Source organism: Equus asinus, chromosome 4, assembly GCF_041296235.1.
Source record: "Equus asinus isolate D_3611 breed Donkey chromosome 4, EquAss-T2T_v2, whole genome shotgun sequence".
Taxonomy (NCBI): domain Eukaryota; kingdom Metazoa; phylum Chordata; class Mammalia; order Perissodactyla; family Equidae; genus Equus; species Equus asinus.
Genome location: NC_091793.1, coordinates 65,352,289 through 65,379,107, shown reverse-complemented (window position 1 = coordinate 65,379,107; position 26,819 = coordinate 65,352,289). Strand labels below are relative to the sequence as shown.

The window sequence follows — 26,819 nt, the reverse complement described above, 5'->3', positions numbered from 1 at the left end:
CCATTTGTCTCTCAGGCGCCAGCGAACGACCTGGGCTCCAGCACCGAAAGCACCCAGCGCCTCGCAGTACCTGCCCAAAGCTACGTGCCAACAGCGAGGAAGGAGACGTAGACGTGGTCGCCGGTGAAAAGATGAGCGGTGGGAGTAGGGTGCCGGGTAGGAGATGCAAGGGAGAGGACACAATGTTAAAACCCTACATCAGAAATCCCAATAGTATCAATATCCATAGCCTTCTATACTACGGAACAAACAGGGGAAATTAAACAGCATAATTCAAGTCGTCCTTTTCCTCTCAAAAAAGAAAAAGAAGAAAAGCTGCTCGTTAGCTCGTGTCGAAGCTTTCCACGGGAAATTCCCTCTTGCTAATGCGTTCTGTCTTCCAACTCCTTTTACGATCCGTTCAGCAGCGTTATTCGAAAATCTGCTTTAAATTTCAGTACCTTTACTCATCCCCTAAATGGGGGAGGAGGAAGGAAGACACAGACAGAGATTTCCTCCCCCTCTCGCGATCCCCTTCCCTCCCAGGTAGCCAAGGCGCAGCGCGGCGGAGGGGAGAGGCGCCGAGGGGGCGCAGACCCGCCCAGGCCGCGCTGGCGGGAGGCGTGGGGCGGGCCTGGCGGGGGCGGCGCCCGCGCCCCGGCGCCTATAAGGAGCTGTCCGCCGCCCCGAGCCGATTCCAGCTCCAGCGGCCGACCAGGTGGATTCGGCTGTCCGCCGAGCTTGGCGCCTGTTCTTGCAATCGGGCTTGGATTTGCACCTTTAAGGAGGGGGAAGAGGAGGAAGAGGAGGGCGAGGAAGGCGAGGAGAGCAAGCGGCAGTTGCGGGGACTGTCGCTTCGGCCGCAGCTCCGGAGAAGAGCCCGCTACGGTTTCGGTAGAGCGTCTGGGCACGGGATGGAGTGAAGCAGCGAGTGCCTCTCCGAGGGGGGGTGGGAGGGGGCCAGGCGGCGCAGAGGAGAAAGAGAGAGAGCGAGAAGGAAGCCGCCACTGGCGCCTGCGAATTTGGGATTCAATTGGGAGGGACCGCTTACCCTGGGGAAATGGATTCTGTACCACGGCTGACCAGCGTTTTCACTTTGCTGTTCTCCGGCTTGTGGCATTTAGGATTAACAGCGACAAATTGTGAGTACCAGGAGCTGGGGGCGGGTAGCTGAGGTGGGAAATGCTAGCTAGCATTTGGAAAGACGCTCAACTGTCCAAGCGTGTTCAATTGTGTCTGCTCTGAGCAGAGGAAAAGGAAAAAAATACTGATTGGTGTGGTTCCATCACTCTAACCATCCCAAAAGTTAGCAGAGCTCGGATGAGCCAGCGCCGCTGGATTTCCTGCCCTTCTCCCCGAATCGCAAAGTTGGGGGGAGAAGAGAAGGTTCTCTTCCCTGAGCCTCCTGCCAGCTCGGCGTTCTGTGCCTACCTGATTTCTGCGAGGGCTCTTCCCGAGAAGGGACCCCGGTTCAGATCGTGTGCACGGGGGCTGAGCTTCCAGGGAAAGAAATGCTCCCAGCCACTGCGCTCAGTGACAGCGGCTCACTTCTGAATGCGGCTGCCTCGGATTTGCAGTATGCTCAGTGCCTCACAATACATGGCTTTCAGCTTTCCCCTAGGCAGAAGGCTCCAGTTCGGGTATCTTGCAACCAATGGGCATCGGTTTAACAGGGTTGGGAGTTTTGGCCTAAGAGTCATGGCCCTCGTAGTCAAACCACAAGATCAATGGCTGCCCCTGTTATAGGAGGAAGAGATTTGATGCACACTCCACCCCCAAAATCTTTGTGCGAAAGAACACATAATGAGTATGCACTAAGTGTACACTTTGTCGTCCAGGCTCTAACCTCGGCAAGCGCAGGGCATTTAATTTAATAGGCAGGAAGGCTGGACGCCTGGGGATCTGCCACCTGCACTGTGTATTTAAAGAACCCAGTTCGTCGAACTTGAATAAATCGCTAGAGCCATCAGAGGTTCAAGCTCACTTGCTCAGCTGCCTCTCTAGGCAGAGAAAGGCAAGTTTTTCCAGCTCTGGAAACTCTTAAATGAGAAAGAATGCCATTAAACCATCTGTGTTATTTCCAAAGATGGTTTATCAAGGCTCCTCAAGTTTCTGGGCTTGCTCCCCTATCTGCTAACTCCACCACCAACCTCAGAAATGTTTAACCATATTGGAACAGTTTTGATACTATTTTTTGTAATCTGAACCATCACTGCTAGAAAAAGGTAGGAAGACTACTTATTGGCTATGAGTTCCTCTATCTCGCTCCCCACTCTCTCAGGTCCAAGAGTACCCTGAGTAAGAGATATACAACCCAGGGGAGACGATTAGACAAATGTTATTTACTGAAAATGGTCCAAAACAGAGCCAATGTTTCTATCTGTGATTGGAAGTTCTGGAGATCCAGAATGTATCGTTAGCAGTAATGCTTTATAAAGATTTTATGAAAGTTTGTATTCTAAAGGCATGCTGAAAAGGTCAACCGTTCTAAAAGGGAGTAGCCACAGGGCCTTAGTGGAGAAATTATTTCAGAGAATAGAACAGGACAAGTTAAAATCTGATATTTCTCTTCTTCTCCTCCTCCCCCTCCGCCCCTCCTCCTTCTTATTCTTCTTTTAAGTGAAATTGTTCCCATGGTGCTTTAGAAAAACATCTAAGTGGATTAGTAGGAGGAAGTTGGGCATGGTGCTGAGCTGGTCTCTCCCACCTCCTAGAACACTAGAGGTCAGTGTTGTCCTAATGATACAAAGGTGGGGCTGCCAAATAGCTGTGTTTGTCATTCAGCACATTTACGTATCTGAAAATAGTGAATATTTTGAAGATCCATAAGGTGGGGTGAGGAATGAGGGTGAAATAGATAGAACATATTCTACAGGAATGTGATTTGCGCCTTCTCATGTAGCACCTTTTCTTAAGAGTAAGGAAAAAAATAAATTGTAGAATGGCATTTTCTGTAAATTAATTCAATTATGATTGATATGTTATAATAATGCTCATAAAACTGAAATGACATGGATTTAAGGCTCGTGCTTATCATTACTGGTACAGCAATAAAAATAATTCTGAACATTTAAAGTGAAACTTTGTGACAATGAGCTTTAGTCTTTCATCAGTGACAGTTTAATTTCACTATATCCAGTCAGCATTTCAACTGAATGCAGGCTGCTGGCTAAATATTTTGGGGTCAATGTTCTTAAGGAATAATGGTAAATGTTTTTACTATGCTCAGCAAAATGTGTTAATTCAGTGAACAACAGAATAGCAGCAAAAATTACTTCTGAACTCAGTACATCTTGGTGGTTTTCAGAATCTGTGAAACAGAGCCTCTAAGAAAAAACAGTAACATTCCCCGGTTCTTCCAGACTTCCATTGTCCACGCAATTTCCCCATTAAATATAGGGCTTTGATTTATCATTTATCTACAATCCATTAACATTTACATGAATATGCTAAGCAAGAGAAATCTCCCTTCAAATAGTCAATTTGTATAAGTTTGTAGATTATTTGGAGACTGTTTTTCAAGATTAATCTTTCTATATTTTGAAATAACATTTTATATCATTTGTGACAGGAGCCTTTAAAATGTATTATTTACGCAAGATGCTCCATGGTATCTAGGTATAACTGTGAACTTTGTTCAAGTAAAACAACTTTTAATTGTTTCCATTCTTTTAATAATACTTTGTTGTTGTTATTGTCATCTGTAGGATGTTTGCGTGTGTGTGTGTGTGTGTGTGTATGTGTTTAATTTTCTCATAATCTGACCAAAATTTGGGCATTTATCTGCAAGGGAAAAATAAATGCTTACCCAATTATAGAATTTTTAATTTTCTAATTAAAATTAAAATTAAGTCAGGTTAGAAGGCCAGCTGGAGTATACATATTATGAATCTGTGCAGAGAACGTAATTACAGACAAGTAATAAAAACCCTGGAAATTCCCCCATTCCGGATTTTCAGGATATTAAATAGCTACAACACTTCCTTTGGGTTTACGCTGAGGGAATTAGTTAATTTCAAACGTAGCTATGATAGGCCAGTGTTAAATGAAAAACCATTTTGCATGTAATACCAACTCCTTTGACACAAGAGGAAACGATGTGACTTGGTAGTTGGTTAAAATGAAACCAGGAGTTTGAAATGCTGAGGAGTACTAGCCTTAGTTATGCCACAGCGAAGATGTCAAATGCCCGTCAGGTTATGCAACCTTCCTATGCTCCCGGGCTTGGGTATAAAACAGCAATTGAGATATGGATCTACTCCCAAACAGAACAGCAGTTCAATATTTTACTGAGGAGATCCTTCAGTATTAGGTATGTTGAAAGGCTACTATAATGGGAGAACTTCCGTTCAAAAGATAGGAGGAATGCATGGAACACTTATAGGGTCACAATTCACTTTATTTTTAACAATAATAGGGTGCTACATGATTATGAAGAGCTTGGATTTTGACCAATAAGTCTCTGAATGATCTCCAATCATCTTATCTGTTTGTTGTTACTTATTAGGTTCACCCAGATAATAGTGAGAAATCAAAAACTCTTTATTCTAGCCCTTTCATCAAGGTAGAGCTTCATCTAAAATATACAATATATCAACCATGTTCATAAAGATCTTCAGATAAAGAGATGCACTATACTTTGACTTATCTGAAGTTTATGCACAAACCCAATCAATAGGTAACATTATAAATAAACAAAGATCAGGCTGATTTTTGCAGCAGGAGAGTATTTGTGGTATACTTTGGCATTCACAGTCAGCAGAAGTGAAGGAAGCACTATAATGCTCATTTGGAAGAGTCCTAAAGATTTTCCCATGGTTAAATGGGCTTATCTTTGACAATCCACATGAAGTCTCTTCCCTTTCCCTTCACAAAGCCCCTATCTCCAAACTAGATTCATATTTCCACAATTGGACAATGTAAATGAAAAACTAGACTAGCAGTTTCCACACAAGGGTTTAGAACTATGAGAAAATTAGTTTCCATAAGAATACCCTCACTCCCCGCTCCTTATTCTCATTCTAATACATGACCATCCTCTAAATTATAGGGGGTTTTCCCTGCTCTTCTTCCCAACTGCCTTGCCTTTCTTAAGTGGGAATCAATTTTCCTTTACTACATTGCTTTACTTTTCAGTGCCCACTTGTTATGAAAAACAGTAATATGATATTGTTTGAAATGTTCCTAAAACCTTTAATTGGTGATCTAAAACCCATTAGCTTATATGCCAGAAGTCTGCTGAAATATGGCTTACATATACAAAGCTAATTATCCTTGCCATATAGGGAGGTGAGGAAAGTGTCTAGTTACCTGAAAGGCCAGAATACAAAAGTCATTCATTCAATAGGACTTTGTTTTAAAGCTTCAGTGTACTCGTTTGGAGCCAATAATGACATTTTTAATTCATAAGGAAAGCTGTCTTCATTCATCAAAACTCTGACACTTTCTGGCTGGTGTCCTTGTAAAGGTTATTGACTTATCCTCATGATATTGGTGTATTAAATGCAGGAGTTTGATCAAATGATTATTAAGGTCCTATCTGGTCCTATCTAGTCCTAATGTATTTTTGTCTTTGCTGCTGTTGCCTACTGGTTTTTCCATTTGGATCCTTCTGAAATGATTGTACTCAAAATTGTTAAGCAATTATATTTAGAATAACAATATAATAGGGTTTTAATTCCTACTAACTGCTCTGCACTTTGTATCTCTCACTTCATATACTGCGTCCACATAATTTGGCAAGGCAGCACAGCTAGGTAGACTTTATTAAATCTACTTTACAGATGAGTAAATTTAAGGTTAATAGAAGTTGATAATTTTCCCAGGATCATAAAGCTAAGCAATGAAAAAACTCAGAAATTAGACCTATGTCTATCTTCTCTGAAGACCAGACTCTTTGCATGATATGCAATTAATTCCCACGCATTCACTTAGGGTCTGTGTGTGAGCATCTGTGGAAAGTTGCCTTGGGATCCCTATGGTTAGTCTTTGTAGCACTCTCCTTAGCAAAGGGCATGGAGCAGCAGTTTCCACCAGAGCCAACTTTGGAGTCATACCTTAAAGAAAAACAAACAACCAAACATTTGGAATTTAGATATGAAGCAAGATGCCAAACATCACAATAGTCAAAGATAAGAGGCCTCCTATCTGGATGAGCACCAGATGCTTTATTTAACTTAAAACTTGATAAGGAAAAGGCAGAGCCTTGATGAAGACTTGTGACCACACACAACACACACATGCACACACACATAAGAATACAGTGAAATGTACCTCTGTTGGCATCATGTCTTATATGTTTATAGATGTCAGACCAAGCATATTAAGTAAGTAGCAGGTAGGAGCTCCTTTTCCCAGCACAGGGCTTGTCCTGATCTGGTTCTGCCTGATACTGTAAATTTCATCCCCACCACTCCTCCTACATCCCCTAATTTCCAACTTTATAGAGCTCCTTCACACTCCACAAACAAGCCATGCTGTCTCATATCTCCTTGCATTTATTTGCATATCCTGTCTTCTGGGTCTAGAAAACCCCTTCCTATTTTTGTCTTCTCTCACTTTCTCCCAACTCCACACACATACACACACACACGTGCACGCGCACGCCCACACACACACGCAGTTTCCCCAGGCTGGATCAGGTGCTCCTATATATTACTATTATATTTTCATAGCACTCCTTGTAATTCTTCTCTCCCCAAGTAGATGCAAAGTTCCCATATTTTATTTGAATGTCTATATTCAATACCTAAACCTTGAGTAAGAGAATAAATGAATAGTTTCTGAATGAGAATTTTCATTTCTAAAGTAAAATTCTTCTATGGTCCTGCTGCTATAGTCTTTTTAACTTTATTTGCTTTATGCTTACTTTTTGAACTAACAAATATTATTATGGTTTTGGAAATGCCAAGATGTTAGCATGTGGGCTGTTAAGTGAAAGAGTGGAAGTTCGTACCATTCAATTGGATATGGGAGCTGGAGAATGGGCTCCTGCACTTACAGAAGCTTGCATGTTTTCATGACATCATTGCTGACGTGATCTTATTTATGTCAAGTGGCCATTTGTTCCTAAAAGAGAAAGCCTCTCCATCCATCTGACCTCAGTCCAACTTTGAGCTAATTTTATTAACTTGCTTTTGCAATTTTAGTGACCATTTCCTAGATAGTCTGAAAATATACAAATATATTGCTGTAAAAAACCTTCTTCATGATCTAGGGTTTACTATAAAAAGGAAAAGTTTGGATTCTGTTTGAATAGTAAATTACTGGGAATATCTTATTTTATTGCCAATCTACATTACCCCAATAACATTATTCTGAGTCCCCACTGTCATCTTTGTAAGCTGTGGTTGGGAGATTTAAGTTTTAACAGTTTGTGTGTGTTACTCATTTGAAAATCTTATTGAAGAAATGAGTCCCAACTAAAAGTTCTCTTTTCTAAACTCAAGGGTTTTTTTTTTTTATGAAGCTGGAGAAATAAAGATGAATAAGAAGATATAGTCCATGACCTTAAGGAACTTTGAACACGGGCAGCCAGAAAAATAAATCTTTAATTAAGTCAAGGTGATAAATGCTGTAACAAAGGTAAGCGCAGGTGTAACGTCAGTCACAAAATGAGTATCTCAGACATCAAGGCAGACTCTCTGAGGGAAATGAAAGCAAGCTAAGCCTTCAGCAAAGTCAGACTCCACTAGCTGGAGAAATGGAGCGAGGCTATTACAGGCTTTCTGCGTGAAGGTATGGGACTGATGTATGTTGTAGTGACTACTCATGGGAGTGGCTCGTAGGCATAGGGATAGAAGAGGAAACTAGAGAAGGAGGTATGCATGGGAGTCTTTTATTTTTACTGTTAAAGCTATGCAAAGTCATTGAAGGATTGTGCACGTGTAATTAGATGATACATAATCCGATTTTTGTTTTAAAAAAATCGTTGTATGAAGGATAGATTAGAATGGGCCAAGACTATTAGTGAGAAAACCAATTAAGGGTTTATTACAATAACTCAGGTGATAATTAACAAGGGCCTAAAGAAGGAAGTTTCAGAATCTACAAAGGTTAGAAGAATTAGAAAGAAAATAATGGCCAAGTAAATTCAAAACAGGAATATAAGAGCTAGTAAACTCACAGAAGGCACAGATTTGGGGCTAAAATGTGTTCTATAGCTCTTCCCATTGTTTTTGACAAATGAGAGCTATAGATGCTGGAAAAGGTGCTCTGTTCTCTGAAATGTAGTTCTTCTCTGGGAATTCCAAACGACCATATTCTCAGTGCTGTATATTTCATATTTGCATGACAACATATAGCATATGCTGTCTGTATCCATCACCCTGATGCATCTTTTAGTCTGTAAATTATGCTGGTTTTTGTCAGCAGAGTGAGAACTAGCCATTAAGGAAGGTGTAATTAAATCTCAACATCCCATTTTCGTGTCCTTTCTGGCAGGGAGGTAAACCAGGGATCATTACTACTATCAGTGGTTGCCCAGTGGAAAGAGAAGGGAAGTCGGGTGTGCCACGTTGGTTTGCTATCATTGGTAATTGATCTACTGCCATAAATTCCATGTCTCTACATTTCTAATAGCTTTTGTGCATATTCCTGGGGGTTGATTAATGCCATCTGTTCACTGGATCAGCTGAATTGATTGAGTTTAAAGGATAACAACAGTAATGTTGAAGATGGAAAGAAAGTTAAGGGAAATGCCAAAACACCACTCATGATGTATATTATTTTTAACTATCCACCTCCGGAAGCAGAAATATCCCTCTGAAGACAGTACCAGGCAAATAGTAAAAGAAATTTGCCTAACAGGCAGATGCTTGTAGGTGTTAGTCTAGGCCACTATTTGCTGAATCTGTATGTTCAGTTCTCTTTCTCCTTCCCCTCCTCCCTTCCTCTTACTTGTCCTTTCTCTCTTTCCCACTCCTTCTGTCTGTCATGTGGCCATGTATTTTGGGTACTGCCATTGGCTTTTCCCTGAGCTCATGATTGTGTGAAGATATGAGAGGAAGGGAGAAAAAAGTCTGTTGGATTCCAATGCTGCCTTGCTAAACTACGTGGGCACAATCCCCAAATGTGAAACCTCCCAACGAGACCTATTCTGAGGGCAGGCCTGCCAGGGATCCACCACCCACAGGGCACTTGGGAAAGCCAGCTGGATTCCAACACCCCCACCCATCTGTCTGCAAACAATTCTGCTAACTCCTTTAGTGCCCCGATTCTGTAAATACGGGAAAACACCTCTCAATTCATAGAGATAAGCCTTAAGACACAGAGCCACCCGGGAGAGAAAATATAGACATATAAATCTATACTGAACTATACTTGACTGAGAGAAACAGACATTTTCCAGAAGAAAAGTTTATAGAAGAGATAGTGCTAGGTACCTGAGGGAGGGGAAGAGAATGTTCTGATTTGGGGAAGGGCAAAGAATAGGAACGTTCAGGATGTCCAAGATAAGTGTTGCCAACTTCCTGACTGTGCCCAGGCTAACCCTCCATATTCCAGCAGGTTGACAATAGGGAGGCGACAAAGGGGAGTGAAAGGGCATGCCCCACACAGTCCTCGTTGGTTTAATTCTCACTCAGGTAATATTTCCTGTGCATACTAATGTGGACCTTGTAGAGTCAGTATAAGTGTGACATGAGTTACTCTGTATAAAGCCAGCCCTGGTGGTCTAATGGTTAAGGTTAGTGCCGAGGCTCCAGTTCTTTTCCTGGTCAGGGAACCACATCACCAATCTGTCAGTTGTCATACTGTGGTGGCTGCGTGTTGCTGAAAGCTCTACCACCGGTATTTCAAATATCAGCAGGGTCACCCATGGTGGACACATTTCAGTGGAGCTTCCAGACTAGACAGACCAGGAAGAAGGAGCTGGCCACCCGCTTCTGAAAAAATGTCTGTGAATATGAATAGAAGTGGAGCATTGTCTGATAGAGCGTCAGAAGGTGAGAGGATGGCACAAAAAGACCAGGCAGGGTTCTGCTCTGCTGTTCACAGAGGGGACTAGAAGTCGGAATCGACTCGAAGGCATTAATGACAGCAAACTCTATAAAATGTACATGATGTGGCCATTCAGTAATCGTACCTGTTATTATAATTACTAATGAACCTCAACATGGATTCTCACAAAATCAGTTTTAATGCAAATTAGGGCAGAGACAACTACATTCCCATTATTCTCAAGCAAAGATAGCCGCGCTCCCTTTCCCTTCAGCTGGGTAATCAGAAAGCTGGGTGATTGATTGTCAAGGCAAATAGAAACGTGTTCTCGTTTTGAGTCCTCTGTCAGAGGGATGGTGGGCACAATCGGTCTCCACCTGACAGAGAAACGTGCCCATCTGGATTGCTCACTTGATTCCTGGGCTCTGTCGTAGTGTGATTACTGCTTCTGGGCCTTGGCCAATGAGCCTGCTTGCTGAAAACCTCACAAAGGGAGCCTCATAAGAGAGTAGAGAAAAGAGCTTGCTCTAGAACAGTAAGGAGCACATCCCCTCCAGAACACTGAGCAAGCCCTCGCAGAAGACGTCAGCATTATGGGGAAGTATCCTTGAACAGACCTTGAGGAAGGTCAGTGAACCTGGGCAGCAGTCTGGGTGAAAGGTTGCCAATATCCTAGGCCCTCTCATTGCAGGACACTCAGGCAGATGGAGGTAAAATCAGAAGGTTGGGAGAGCTGCCCTTTTCTTCTGTATACTGTTGAAACCTACTTTTGGTGGGTAAATAGTAGAAATGTTCTTTTGTTCTTCTTAATGTTGGGTTAAAAATCAGGTGCTGGTACAATGATTGATGAACTGTAAATTCCTATTCCACCTTCAAGTGTATCATTCATTGATTCATTCATTTATTCAGAACCTACTTATGAAATGTCTACTGTCCATTAATTTATCTGTGCATTAATGAAAGCCTATTGTTCATTGAAAATATGAAAACAGATGATGAGGAGAAGGATTAGAATTGCTGGCCACATAGTTGCAGAGGCAACAACAGCAAAAGATAACAGGATCTCTTCAAAACAAAGCCATGGCACGGTGGCCCCTCCACTCTATTCTCCTTTTTTTTTTTTTTTTGAGAAAGATTAGCCCTCAGCTAACATCTGCTGCCAACCCTCCTCTTTTTGCTGAGGAAGACTAGCCCTGAGCTAACATCCGTGCCTATCTTCCTCTACTTTATATGTGGGACACCTGCCACAGCATGGCTTGCCAAGCGGTGCTGTGTCAGCACCCAGGATCTGAAATGGCAAACCCCGGGCTGCCAAAGCAGAATGTGCAAACCTAACAGCTGCACCATCGGGCCAGCCCCTATTCTTGCTCAATTTATTAAGCATCTCTTTCCTTTTCCTGCCTTTTCTCCCCGCCTCCTTATCTTCAGCTCTTCAGCTCTTCAGAGTTGCTCTAATTTGCCTTCTTGCTAATGCTCCCTCCTTTGCTTTCCTCTTGCCTCCTCCCTCCCTTTCCCTGTCTTTTTTCCTCTTCCTCTCCTTCTTCCCCATCTCTCTCCTTTCTAACTCCATGCCTTTGCTCTGCCTGTTTCAAGTAACATTCATGAAATGACTTGTTTTTATGTGTTACGGCTAAAGCTAATGCTTTTCAAACTTTTCCATTGAAGTGCTGCTGACCAGAAAGAAAAAGTGTGTGAGAACCCGGGGGAATCTGAGAGCTCAGCTTCAGGTGGCCACTGAAGCATGTAATTTCTTGAATGTTGTCTTAAACACTAAGACAAATTTGCATTCTGCTCCATATTATATCCATGTTTATATTACGATAAAAAAATATTTTCCCAAAATCTCCAATTAAAAATTGATGAGCAAATTTGAATCGCTGAACCCATGGCAGGAGGCCACATACACACAGGGGCACGGGCCTAAGCTTTTTGGCTCTTGCTCCCTATTTATGCCTTGCAGGATTCTTATATGAAGGAGAAGAAGTGCCTGTCTCTCTTCTCATTTTGGGACAACGGATAGCTTCATTTCTCATCAACTGTGACTGGTCTGTGAGCTGCAGATTATGATTAATTAATTATGGGAGGTGAGGGGCTTATCTATTCACAGGAGGAAAGGAAACCCAGGAGCCTCCCTTAGTGCACAGAGATGGAGCTTTCGGAGGAGCTGTGGGGAAGAAGTCTGCTCAGACCCCTCCAAGTCTGTGTGGCCCCTTCCTGCAGTCACCTGGCCATGTGCCTCCACATCCGTGGAGTTTACCTTTGAGTCAACGAGCTCTGCCTGGTTACAGGATTGAGGTCAACGAGGGCAGATTCTTTCTGATTAGAGACAGGCTGAGCTCACCAGGATATTAAGAGAGAGATTAATGCCTCTCATTCTACGAGAATCAGGAACCTTTTGACACTATCAAAAGAAATGAAACCAGCAGATTGTAATGTTGGAACACTGAAGATGAGAGAAAAGTTAAGTGTGTGTTTCTTCGTAGGCAGGGCTTCAAACCTCCACCATATGCCAGGGGTGTGCCTGCTGAGGTCTCCTTCAGTTCCTCGCCGCAGTCCTGTGGAACAGTTGTTCTCGCCCATTCTAGAGTGAGCATGTGCTGGCTTGGATGGTTAGGCGACTTACCCAAGATCAAATAGCCATTAGGTGACCACACTGGGATTATAATCCACATCTCCCTGACTCCAAAGTTCATACTTTTTTTCATTCTGTCTGCTGTTTTGTTGAACCTGAAGCTAACACTGAGCTATTCTTAAACTTGAGGAGACGTTCAACCTTGTAGAGTCAGGACTCTCCCTGCTCCAGGGTGAGAAAAGCCTCATCAGTCTAGACCCAAAGATTCCTCCCCATTGTGCAGGGCATCTTATTCTAACTGTACAAGCAGTCCTTTCCCATATCTAGAAGTCTCTGTGACAAACAGTTCCTAACTATTTGTAAAAATAGGTCTAACTCTTTGTAAAAGTTGGTTGTATTACTCATTAAATCTTGTGCCATTGACTCTCTGTGGCAAGGCTCTATGCCTATTACGGATGACCTTGTGGATGCCATGATCAGTGCTCACTGTTATCGTCTGTTCCTGTTTCACACTCCCTAGAGACCTTCCTCACTAAGTATGGTATTTTCATCACTACATCATAGTGCACCACTCCTAGACTTTGTTAGATGTTCTGGGTTTTTTGTTTGTTTATGTTGCTGCTAATAAGAAAAACCCCATTTGTGATACTTAGATCACAGATTCAAACAAGGCAAGGACTGGATGGCATTTATATCTGTTCTCCATCTTCAGCTGCAGACTTCATCCCAAACCTAGACTGTAACTTCCTTTCATCCTGTGGGGATAGATGGGAGGATGGTTTTAACAACTGCATACCCAACACCATTATTCTTCACTGCAGACTAAGTGCAGTGATGAGCACCTGCCCTGCCAGCCTCAGAGTCTGCTTGACAGAGGATGACTAGCACATGTGTGAACTTCTTTTCATCACAAGCTGCATGGAAAGCCAGACCAGGGAATTCTTTGCTTTCTTCTCCAGCTGTCTTGGGTTTGTCTCTTCAATCTGGGCTTTTGCTTCGCTTAGTTGTGAGGTCTGTCTTTGTGTCTCCTTTGTCCTGTTTTTCAGTTGTATTCTTATTTCAGTGGACATTCTTGCTTGGATTTAGAGAGGGTAGGCAATTTGTCTGATGTCCAGCGCCCTCTCAGCCCTACCTCTTTTCCTCTGTCGGTGGCTGCTATCGGGAAAGGACACGGAGAGTCCTGAAGTAGTTCACACCGAGGCAATTAATAAATTCTGTGTTCTAGCTCTCAACAAGTGTTAATGTTTCAAGGAATAAGGCCTTAAATATTTGAACTTAATTTAGAAGCAGAACATTTTGGTATCCAAAGTGAAATTTTATATAGAATTTTAATATGTAAAATAAATTACAAGCTTGCTGCTTTGAGGACAGAGGGAGAAGAGGAGCAGAATCCCACCACCCAGCCTGCTCTTCTCTCCCTGCTTCTTCATGGAAGTACTGTTGAAGACTTCTGCATTATCCTTAATTGCGGGAGTCTTTAAGTTTATCATTTTGTGCAAAAGTGACTAGGTATATGAAGGTTTTGAGGAAAGATGGGAATGGTGCTCTGAATGGTGGCCAACACTTGGCTGATGTGAAGCGGGAAGGCCAGCCAGGGTGCTTGCCGACTGTGTCTGTTTGCATCAGTCGAGGACCTGCTGTTGAGGTTGTTAAATATTTTGACTATTACCTCTGCCCAGATACCTATTTTCAGCCCTTTGAAAATTGTTCTTTGTTTTTCTTGTTGCTATTTTATATAAGTCTCAGGGCAAGGGTTATTGGCATACTGATTTGAAATCTTACTAGCTTGTCAAAGGAAGGTTTCCTCATTTTGATCTCCTTCGTTAACGGTCAATAGCTGTTCTTATTCTGGAGAAAAATTACTTTGTGTAGGCCCTCGAATTATCCACCTCCTTCCAAGATAAGCCCTTGGGACCTCCTCAAAAGAAGAGATTTCACGTTAGCCACACAGTGAATGGCAAAATAACTACTTGATAATTGAGTTAAAGCGTAGACAGTTTGGGTGAGACCCAAGTACAGAGAGAAAATCTGGATTAGGGACAGGATAGGGGCAAACCCTGAATCTTGGCACACAGTTCAGTGCTTCGCTCCAAATCTCATGCCTCTGTCTCCTAACCGTTGTGAGAGAAAAGAACCTTTGGCCTCCATCAGTGAGGCCCTCTCATGCTCCCTAATGTTACTTAATGTGATGAGAAGTGGTGAAAGTATACAAATGAAATAAAATTGTTGAATATGGGATTCAGTCTTGGTTTCTGCTTCTAGCTGGTCTGTTAATTGTAATCACAAGCTTGAGTGTTTGCTTAGAGAGCCATTCATTAGAAAATCACATTGCATTTAAATCTACACTGCACTCATATATGAAAATAAACCCCTGCATGAACTCCAAATGCTCTTCTCTGCATTCATAATAGGATTTAATATAATAAATAAAGATAATGTATATATACATACATGCACATATATATTATATATTTGAGTCATTATTGTTTTTTTCATGGCTAATATACCAGGTAGAATTTTACATGTGTATACACTCTACGTGAATCGCTTATTCCAGTAAATGTCAAAATTCATTATCCCCCAAGGTCAATATTGACTTGGGTGTCACCTTTGTGAATATTTACCTCTCTAGATAATGAATTGAAGTGAGCATTTGGATGGAAATTAACATCTATTTATTTTCTGAAATTGAATGTGTTTGGCCAAGAGGATGGATAAATGCTGTTGGGAGGTGTGCAGACATGTTCCACTATGGCTGCTCCGTTTCAGGGTGGTGGTCAATAAGCATCTTTTGCATTCTGATTTACTGTGGTTCTTTTTTGATAGTTCTTTCACATAGTTCTTTTACCTAATGGACAGAATGCAAAACCTCAAATATATTCAGCTTGACATTTCAGTAACATAATCAGGAGATAATGATACTTGAGCATGTGGATAATAAGTGTACATGGGATTAACGAGCACCTTGGCCTTGGAATTTATTTAGGCCCAGATCCTGTTATCTGAGAAACACAAAGCACCTTCAACAATGATCTAATTAAATGAAGAGTACAGGAAGAGACATAAAATTACAAAGTGCTTCCTTTGGTTTTGAAGTATCGATTTGTTATTTTGAAATAACCGTATGGCATGTCATGTGTTTTTGAGACATGTCTCTGTGTGTGTGTGTGTGTGTGTATTTGTTACAGTGCTTCTTTATTAGCAAAAGTCAGTACTACAGGTTAATGCATCTTTTAATATATCAAGCCAGGTTGAAATTCCTTCTAAAATTGTGAATCTACAATAGAAATATGTCTTGTAATTCTTATCATCACTGTTTTGTTAATTTTGCATACTGAGCAACTATCTATCTATCTATCTATCTATATACTGATTAATGTTCTGGCATAAAATGAACTGATAAGACATTTAGGTAGAAATATAATTGTTACAGGTACTGTGTGCTATTATACATGTATGGAATATATACATGCTTTTCTATACAAATATTCACACATACTACATTCTTGGTTTTGTCCTTTATAAATGAGATGGATTAGTTTAGCTGTCATGTCAGCAATTCTTTTCTAGCCATTAATGGTCTGATAAAAGACCCAGACTTAGGAAAGAATGTCATAATTAAGCACAGACTGTGGCTTAGTAGTCAAGGGAATAAACCCCTGAGAAAATTCATTAGTAAAGTTAATCCAAGAAACATGTGAACAGGTGAAACAAAATCAATTCAAGGGGAGAATGTATAACTCTATTGATATTCTCACCTTTGTTGATATATTGTTTAGGATAAAGATATCTACGTTTTCTGCATAAACATCAATTTTTATTGGTAAATTCAATTTGACTTATAGGGTTCCTATAGCTAAGTGTTTTGTGGCTTCATTGGGGAAATGATGTCATTTTGTGTGTAGGGAAATAAAAATACGTCACCTGATGGCCAGTGAAAGTCTCATTTCACACACCCTCCAATTCTCATCCCGTATTAGAAACTAAAGCCAGGTCGGCACCTCTGCTTTTTTGTACTAGGAAGGTTTTGTTCCTAGAAGAAGCCAAAGACATTGGGAGGTTTCTTTGTCCGTCATTTACATGTGCAGTGCACATATGCCTACACAGCACACGTATGCACTGGCTGCCGATTAACTTAGTTTGTGTTTCTCTTTTAAAAGAAATTAAACCTGTGGTATTGGATTAATAGTTCTCAGCTGGAAGTGATTTTGCCTCAGGGGACATTTGGCAAAGTTTGGAGACGTTTTCAGTTGTCACAACTTGGGGCTTGCTCCTGGCCCCTAGTGGGTAGAGGCCAGGGATGGTATAGGCATCCAACAATGCACAGGAATGCACTCCACAACAGGTAATTATCTGGCCCCAAATGTCAAGATAGCCAAAGCCTGAGAGACTCTGTTTAGATCTGTCAGTCATTGATGGATCATCACGTCTTAATTGAAAGAAAACAAAAACCAACCAAACAAACAAAACACACACAAAAAGCCTTTCTTCTAAGGTCTAGTCCTGTAGAAAGATCCTTAGAATTGAGGAAGAAATAAATCCTGGTCCTTGATTTTGCCACTTACTGGCTTTGTGCCTTTGTGCTCATCATTCCACATTTTTCTCAAAAGAGGGTGACGATATCTGCCCTATCTGCTATTGTGAATGACGAATGAGTTAAATGTCTTTGGAGAAGCTGTACACATGTATTTTTGATATAATGATATTTATTGTAATTTTTATTATTTGGGAGAGTCATGAGTGGGCTGTCCTGTCCCCATAGACTTTAGGCAAACAAGGGATAACAAGGGTGATGTGGGCACAATGTGAGGTGGGACCAAGGGTACGTATCCTGGACCGGGAACTGCAAAGGTAAATTTCATACCATTTTCCAGTTGGTTCAACTTTCAGTCTTATCTTGAAAATAATCTGATCAGGGCACTTTTTGCAGAGTGCCACATGTTGTCATGCAATAGCTAAAGTCTGTTTTATATTAAAGCATTTTCTAACATTTTGTCGTTTTTTTCTTTTTATAGGCCCCCTCTAGCACACATATATATTTGAGAAGTTCTGGGATGAAATTAATGGTGCCAAAGTGGCCTGTGCAAGAGCTTCTGAGGTGACATAGCTACATGGCTCAGGAAAGGCCATGGACCAAACCAATCTATTCAGATGACATTTTCTACCTCATTTAGCAGCTCAAAGATCAGTTAGATAAGGATCTTGGCTTTGATCGCTTATCTGCTCCAATCCAATCTTCAATTTTTAAAGTCAATTAGAGCAGAAATACAGCCTTTAGTTTGTCTTTTCAGTGGAAATGGGAAGGTTGGCCTTGGCCTCTAGTGGATTTCTGCCTTTTGAAAAAGGCAGGTTGTAAAAGTCAGAGGCTGAAGAGATAGAAAAGGCACCTTTGAAGTTATGTAGTCCAGCCATAGCCTACGTAACATATGTAGATCTCCACATTTCCTGAAAGCATTCCAGACAGTTGGCTCTACCATCCTACTTCTTCTAAGTGTGGAAAAAGAACTTAATAGGACAGCTTACTTTCTTCCACAAAAATTAAAATTAATGGGGCATCCTTCCTTCCACTGTACCCATCTGCCTTCAAGTACTACCAAACCACTCCCCGTACCTCTGCTCAGTGGACATCTCAAACCAAGGATCTTCCTTTATCAACATGATTTTTCTGAAAATACCTAAGACAGCAACCCCATTTCTCTTGGTCTTTTTTATCTCTTCTTTTCCTTTGTTTTTCCTACCACTTGGTTCCCCCTCCTTGAACTTCCCACCATCATCTTCTCTTATTCTATACATATTCTACTTTGTCAATACTGTACTTACAATATAATGTCCAAATAGAATGCAATCATTCCTCTAGATTTGTCCCTACTGACCTGTGGGGTCTACAAGGTGATGGCCATAAGGAAACATGGGCTGCAGAGGAGATTCAGGAAGGTTTTACAACAAGATAAACCTTTAAGTATAAATGAATCAAGCTAGAGAACACAAAGGAGCTGTGTTGTCTAAAGGCCATTGTTGGCTCTCTTTTCTCCCACTCACTGTTTTCACTTAATTAACCCTCAAGTGATATAAATGGTTCTCCTCACTTTGCTCAAGGATATTTTGCAAAATTTTATCTTGGTGGGGTTCTCCTAAATTGAGTGAACTACGAACTCTCCTCTTGCCTCTATCTATACAGGTCTTCCCCAAGGTCCAGTTCTATTTCTCTCTTCTCTAGTCTTAATTACTATTACTTTCCTCCAAACCCTTAAAACCTATACAATACATCTTACATCTTTACGCTCTTAATTATATACTGCCTTTTATTGGCCTCTATTTTTCTTTTCGTTCAGAATTTGTCTAGTTGCGATTTAATGGGAGGAATTACATTTTATATAGTCTCTGTTTACAGTGACTATGTAGTAGCTACCATTATTGATTGTGTACTGAGTGCCAGGCCTTATCATTGACATACGTTACTATTGATCTGCCCTCAACCCTATGTGGTTAATATTTCTTAAGAAATTTAGGTTTAGAGAGGGTAAGTAATTTTGCCAAGTCCATACAACTATTAAGCAGTTGACCTGAGATCCAGACTTGGTCTCTGATTCCAAAGCACTATGTTCTTTCCACTGAGGGGAGAATTTTAGACCATGGCTAGGAGCTGAGCTCCTAACACTTTCACAATTTATCATTCTGATTGATTGCAGGAAATCATATCTCATTTTACAAATATTTTCTGAGTGCCAGTTTTAAACTAGGAACTGATTTTGGTGAAAAAACACATTCAACTTCTGAATATAAGCCATGGCTACACTCACAGTGAAAAGAACCCCACCAGCCTAGGGTTCCACCTTCCCAAGGCCATCCTTACTGAGAGGATGGTTTGTATTGGCCCCTAGTCAGTAGTCCCCCTCTGTGCTTCTACTTTTGCTTAAATTTTTCATAAATCCCTATGGTTGTTCATATCTCCTCAACTGTCAGGATGATAGATGCTGTGAAATGATCACAGTATGTTTGGGGACACATCATTTTGGTGACCTCATCTCTGAACCCAAGATTTTCAATTGTAGCTTTAGAACTGCCCCCACCATGGAAGGAAGCAATGATAATAAGGAAACACATGCAAGTGCACACACGCACACGCACACACATCAATTTAAAAAAGCCCATCTTCCTAGAGCACCAATTTAATTCAAAGGTTAAGAAATGCACATTATTTTAATATTAAAGAAAATGCAGACATGTTCTGGAGTAGAATATAAAATCTCATAGAAATTTAAAGTGAATCATGAGATTTCAAACATGTCTCTGGCTTCAAAATGTGTACCCAGAAGTTCAAATTTAATGGGATCACTTTTCTCTGACTTAGGTACCGCTCAGGAAAAAACTTTATAAAGAGTATCCCTGAATCAGTTTCTAGGGGCTGACATTGAGCCTTTCAGCTTGGCCTCCAGTTGAAAGCTTTCTCCAAACATTTTTTTTTTTTCTTAAAGACAGAGGGACTAGATTATTATAACACAAAATGATGTCATGAAAGTGTGTACCTTATTTCTCCAACTCTCTGATAAAAAGGGACTATGTGGGAAATGGTAATATTAATACTTTCTTTTTATTTTAATACTAATTTTTAGACATACCTCCACTACTGGCCTTTTTGTGTTGGGAAAGAAAGTAGAATGAAGTGATATTGACAGAAGGTCCATTCCTCTGGCCCGCTCCCCACCTATCTCAGCCTTCTCACAGGAAGTCCTGCGTGGACTCTGCTTTAGGACTCTTAATGATTTACATTTTGTGTTAAGGAGATGCTGTGAATCCCCTGAAATTGTGCACAAATAGCTGTGTATGTATGTGCATCTGTACGTGTTTCTTGGATAAATGTCTTATATTTCACCTGGTTTTCAAAACATGTCCATGACCCAGAAATGATGAAGAGAGAAAGGCACTGAGAGCCTCATTACCCTGCATGTCCTCAGGGAGGGAGGGAGGGAGGGGAAGTTCTTATTCCAGATGCCAGTGATAGTGATTTTTACCTAAGTGTGCCTGAGCAGCATGTTCTTTCACAGCTCCCGACAGGGTGAGTGTGAGCTATAGGGGACTGAGGGGAGTGAGAAAAGAGCCCCTCAAAAGGTAAAAGTCGTCTAGAAAATAAAAGACAAGGACAGGAAAGGGAAACTTTGGAAATTTCACAATTTTGCCAGTGGCCGATATGCACATCGCAAACAAGCTGGAATTAATACAGGTGAACATTTTTATTACAAAGAATAGAGATTTTTAAAAAAAATTATTCAGCACCTGTCCCTTTGTCCTTTCCAATCCCTCCCCTGCCATCCCTTCACAAAAGAGAAAAAGACAGACAAGAACAGCTTAATATCTAGAATTTGCAAGTCCATGAATATCCACCTGAAAACAGCTGCCCCCCCACTGAGAAACCACTGAACCTTAATCATTTTCCATTGCATCAGAAGGAATATGGCTGAGGTATCCATTTTTCCTTCAAATGTCAGGTGCCCACAGCAATTAACTAATCACACTCCTACCAGGTCAAGTTACAGGATGAGGTCCATTTCATACAAGAAAAGAAGACAATTGGGTTGTTAATGCTGAGCGGGCTTGCTAGAGAGAGACAGATGAAAAGGGATTTCACAACAGGCAAAGGCTCCACTGGAGTGCCTTGACAGCCCCTGAGTAATCCTGCTCCTGGTACAGAGGAAGCCAGGAAATGAGGGTGAGGTTGGGCTGAGGAGTGAGATCTAGCCTTGGGCACACATTTTTTTTTTATTAGTTTAATACTGGAATGGCCTTTAAAATCCCCAATGTGAGAGATTTCTTTGAAATCACAAAAATCGCTAAGACTGAGCTTGAGTGAGCAGCTTGTTCAAATTGTCTTTCCTCAGTATCCACTGTGCCTCAAGAATTGAGTACTTACTATGTGACAGCAATAATAAGAACAAGAAAAATGACGAGGAAGCCCTAACGTTTATGGGACACTTGCTACAGGCCAGAAACAATTTCGTTATTTATATCTATTAGCACATTTAATCTTCATAATAACTCTAAGTATTATGTTGTAAGTAAGTTGTTGAACTCTGACAAGTATATGTTGAACTCTAGGTTTACAGATAAGGAAACATAGTCACTGCGAGGTAAAATCACTTGCCAAGGAGTCTGGCTCCAGGGCCCACAGTCTTCATGTGGAAGGTTGGTGTTATGATCCTTATTTGACAAAGTATTACCAAAGAAGATTCATTTTCACCCATTGCCCAGAAAGCCAAACACTGAGATGATGAGATTACAGTAGAGAGAGGGTTTAATTACAAGGCAGCCAAGTGAGGAAGGGGGAGAATGAGTCTCAAATATGCTTTCCTGAAAATGGAGTAAGGTGGGCAAGGTGGCCTGAAATGTGGAAATGGATGATTGGAGATGAGGAGAGGTGAGGTAGTTGATGATCTGTGCAAGTGTAGTCAGACTTCTTGCCCCTTCATAGGACACATGTTCACAAAATGGTGGTATTAGCATGATCTAAAGATGGAGTTTTTAGTGTCTTGATGTCAAAAGGTGGCTTATAGGACATCTGTGTGGGCCCAATTGATGGGTTGGTGGTCTCACCCAGCCTGAAGTGGACAAGGGGTTCTAATTCCTGGAAAACAGCTCAAACTCCCATTACCATGGTGACCCAGGCTCCAGGGAGATGTTATCTGTAGGAACCTAGTGGAAGTCAGATAGCATATTGCCTAAACAGCACAGTTAACAATGGGTGGCTAAACAGGAAAAAGCTATAATCAGGAATTGCAAAAAGGCAAAAAAATTTAGTTTCTAGCTAACTAATCATCAATGTCTAACTGTTTGCCGGTTTCAAAAGGAGAAAATGTGACTGGATCAGGTGAAGAAACTTCCCAAGGTTTATCACTGGCAAACACAGAGCTTGGCTTTGACCTAGGTCTGTCTGACTGCACATGCTTCTTCCCATTCAACATCCCTTCCTATGCCCTGCATCTTTCATATTATTGTATTGGAATTCACCCAAAGGCAATACTTACTTCCTAACTCTGGTGCCTGAACCCAATCAAGTGGAAAGGCTGTAGCTCAACTGGGCTTTATTAAGCCTATCACTGAAATACTCCATGCCTCATTCCATTGCCCTTTCCATGCCTCATTCCATTGCCCTCAGCATCACCACTGTCTCATTTTCTCCTGGGTCCCTGGTATGCAAGTACAGTCAATGACTCATCTATAAAAGGTATAAGATTTAGACTCCTTACTTAGAAGTGTGAAGTCTTTCACAAGCCAGCCTCTCTCTCCCTTTTCAGCCATATCTTCCTATGTACTCTCTATTTCCTGAGAACCTATTGTGTGCAGTCAGTATACAATAGTGGTAAAGAGCCAGCCCTTGCCTTAGGACACTGTAAGGAGAGGAAAAATAATTTACCTCTACCCTTCTACATTCTTGGGTGAGATCTCCCTATAATAAGAGACAGATTAACAGGAGGAAAACAAACAGAAGTTTAATGGCATGTATACCTTCTGTATACATGGGAGATACCCAGGAAAACTGAGGAACTCACCAAAATGGCCCAAGCCTTCACCTTAAATACTTTCTTCAGCTAAAGACAAAAGTAAGATGTTGGAGGTAGGAGGAGGTCAATTATGGGAGGTTACCAGGAAAAGCATTGTAAACAAGGGTAACTTATTATGCAGATTTCAGTCCTTGCCTTCTCTATTGATAAGAATATCTTATCACATTTACAAAAGAAGATTTCTCTTATAAATGTAAATGTCTCTTACAAGAGGGTAACTTCTGCTCAGTTTTCAGAACTTCTCTGTGTCTGCTACTTCTTAAAATTAACAAGCTCATGATAATCCTTATGCCAGAGGCATATTTTGGGGTGGCATACTCTGCGCCCCCTCAACACTTAGAGGCCAGGATCAGAGAGGTCCATGGAGCAGTTTTTCTGATGCTGTCGTTTTCATACTGTTCCTTTTCCCAGCATCTAGTGTGCATGCACGTGCACACACACGCACACACACACACAAACACAGGACTTCTCCTTTGCTTTTCTCAGCCATAGCCATTCCCAAGCCTATGCTGAACCCTCCATTTCTCTCTCTCATACAGTGCTGTTTCTCTGTGGCACTAATGTGTTCTTCTGTCTGTATTCGCAGTTTTCTTGTCATGCATGTTTCTAATCTTCCCTCAGTAGATTGTCCCCTGAAGCTCCAGCCACTTCTTACCCATCTTTATAGTAGTAGTAATTGGTTCCCATTAAACTAGCCACATGGTGTAGTGAAGGCATGCTTTGGAGTGTGAGATCTGGGATCAAATCTTAGCTCTATCCTAGAACGGTAACCTTGGGAGACATCTTAATTACCCTTTCTCCTATGAGTAAAAATGAGAAGTTTTTCCCCCTCATATTTATTGAGCACATTCCTGCCAGATTCAGTACTCACATGTCATTTAATGGTTGGCCTTTTGTTTTTCTCTGTGTTTACTCAGTGCTCAATAGACAGTTTTATTGGTTCTTCCTAAGGTGTTAACTGAGAATTAATATCGTCATATTCTTGTTTGCCTCTAATGTTTGTTCAGTGGTGTGTTAGCTGGGTGGGAGGAGTCTATGGACATCTAACAGGTAACTATAGACTTCCTTAAACTATTTGCAAAATTATTTGAGTGTCCTATTGCATTCATCATACTTTCAAAGGGGTACAAGTTCAAAACTGACAAGGTCGATAAGACTTTATCATTTTTGTTTGTAAATATATTCTGTTTTTAGACAGTCTTTTATTCCCCTTTAACCAGATTCACCTAGACAGAAGGGTTGGCAATATACATATGCAGACAGGGAGATGATGATGAATTGCAAAGTCACGGTTATTTGGGTCCCCCAAGAACGTGAACCATTTTGCATGGCCTAGTAAGCCTACGGCAGAAATTGAACATAGTGTTCTTAGAGCATGTCACTAAGGCAAATATTGATGCATATTTATTGCTATGGGCATTATGCAAGATGTTGGGTTACATCAAATAAAATTTTTTTTTTACTTTGATGGCAGAATTTCTTCAAGTTTTTTTTAAATTGAGGTATAATTGACATATAACATCATATTTGTTTCAGGTGTACAACATAATGATTAGATATTTGTATACATTGCAAAGTGATCATCACAATCAGGCTAGTTCACATCCATCACCGTACGAGTTACAAATTTCTTTTTTCTTATCATGAGAACATTTAAGATCTACCCTCTTAGCAACTTTCCAATATGCAATGCTGTGTTACTAACGATAGTCACCATGCTGTACATGACATTCCCATGACTTAGAAATAACTGGAAGTTTGTACTTTTTGACCCAGTTCACCAACTTCACCCACCCCCCACCCGCTGCCTGTAGCAACCACCAATCTGTTCTCTGTATCTATGAGCTTGTTTACGTGCGTGTGTGTGGTTTTTGTTTAGATTCTCCATATAAGTGAGATCACATGGTATTTGTTTTTTTCTGTCCTACTTATTTCACTTAGCATAATGCTCTCAAGGTCCATCATGTCACAAATGGCAAGGTTTCATTTTTTTTTATGGCGTAATAATCTTCCATTGTATATATATATATATATATATATATACCTCTCCAAGCTTTCCATATACTAATATGCAAGGGAGAATCCCTAAATCAGAAAGAAAGCAGTGTTTACCCCGTTTGTTAACCATGCATCTCATTTACCAGGGTTGCTGCTGTGCAGAGATCACTTTGGGAAACACTGATTGGAGGGTTTTTTGATTTATCACTGTCACTGTCCCTGTGATCTCCTTTCTCTGTGCCACTATGAGCCTCTGGGTTTCTGTCTTCTCATTCCCTTTGATTGTCCTGCAGTGACATGGAAGGGAAGGTAGTAGAAAGCTTATTGCCATCAAGGAGCCGTCGTCGTCTTGCTCTTTGGTCTTTGGAGGCAAACAATGCAAAGATTCAGGAAGACATGGTACCTTATTTGCATTTCATGAGATAAGCAGAGGTGTTGGGAGTTCAAGTCTAAATCTTAAGGCTAAGGTTCTTCCAAAGATGCTTCTGGTGTTTCTTTTCAACTGAACAGTCGAAAGTTTGGTATATAATTTTCACTTTTCAAGGTATAGTCCTGTGTTTTTCAAACCAAAATAAAATTGTCAGGGAAGCTGTACTTCCTGTTAGAGGAAAAGAATAATAAAACATGCTAACTTACAGATGAGTTGAATCTGAGTTAAAATACAGGCTTTCTCATGTTCACTAGCCTGGGGCCTCCCTGAGCTTCAGTTTCCTCATCTGTAAAATGATAATAATGATATCTACCCCTTATGAATAAGGAGAGGGTTAAAGGAGCTACCTTTTATGTTATACCGTAGAATAGTGCTTAACATCCAATTTGTGGTCACTCAATGATAGATATGCTTGGCCTAAAGTCTGTGGGCTTAACCACCCAGCTACACTGCCTTTCTTTGGTTGATATTTTTAATATAACTGTGATTCAGAATAAAGAGAAAACTGGATTTTTTAAGGAAGGTCTCAGAAAGGAAAGTGAGTTGGGGGTGACAATGATAAGTAACTGCGCTTCTGGATTTTCTGGGGCTGTCCTGGCATCAAATTCCCTCACGCACGTGGTCATTTTCTGTGTGTCCTTGCCTGTGTGTGCTGCTCCTTCCCCTGATGTGGGGCGTTTGACACATTGAGCAGTTTCAGACACCTAGTTTCTCTCAGATTTCAGGACATAGCTCTGTACTTTGATGAAGACGACTTGGGACTGAATTTCAATTTCTCTGAAATATCAATCTCACAAACTATCTGCAGCTTTGGTTACTCTTGGCATACTCAGCTCAGGGCACTGTCAAGTGCTGAAATAAAATTTATAGTAGGAACCAGCACAAAGGCACAAGCTCTTTTCAAAGTGCATTATTTCTGAATGAAACAGGCACCAGGAGAACATCAACAGTGCTTCATCTTAGGTGTGTAGAGAGTTCTGGACTGTGGCATGTTAAATGTCCATGGTTAGAACTGAAAAGAGAAGTGTGCACAATTGTTCAGTTAATCTAACATTACAGAGAGCTGAGGTGGGAGAAGAATGGACGTAATGACATGTAACAAAGTGTTTCCTGGTGATATGACAACCTATGTGCACATCTACAATAATTTGATGCCTTAACAAATTACAAAACCTAGATTTCTTTTCATTTCTTCCCTCTTCTCCTCAAAATAACAAACACTCCCAAACACAGTTCTCATAGATAGAGATGAAATATCCCCTTAGGCACAAAGAGGTGGTCTGAAGTTGAATTGTTTCTGAATAAGGATCTGATGCAAAGACCCTTCCTCCTGGAAGCCTTGGCC

General features: G+C 41.0%; 1 protein-coding gene and 1 long non-coding RNA gene across 3 annotated transcripts in view; one reads left to right on the top strand and one right to left on the bottom strand.

The window, feature by feature from the left end:
• The window catches only part of LOC139045077 (uncharacterized), an 88,195-nt gene extending 86,556 nt beyond the window's left edge, over positions 1 to 1,639 (bottom strand). Inside the window, exon 1 of one of the 2 annotated variants that reach the window (XR_011502744.1) lies at positions 1,411 to 1,639. This is a non-coding gene — a long non-coding RNA (uncharacterized lncRNA). The remainder of the gene's footprint in view (positions 1 to 1,410) is intronic. The other variant, XR_011502743.1, reaches the window with a different exon arrangement.
• Positions 988 to 26,819, top strand: part of CNTNAP5 (contactin associated protein family member 5) — a 767,582-nt gene continuing 741,750 nt past the window's right edge. Inside the window, exon 1 of the mRNA XM_044769171.2 lies at positions 988 to 1,121. Within this exon, the coding sequence (XP_044625106.1) occupies positions 1,040 to 1,121 (82 nt within the window). The 5' untranslated portion in view covers positions 988 to 1,039. The remainder of the gene's footprint in view (positions 1,122 to 26,819) is intronic.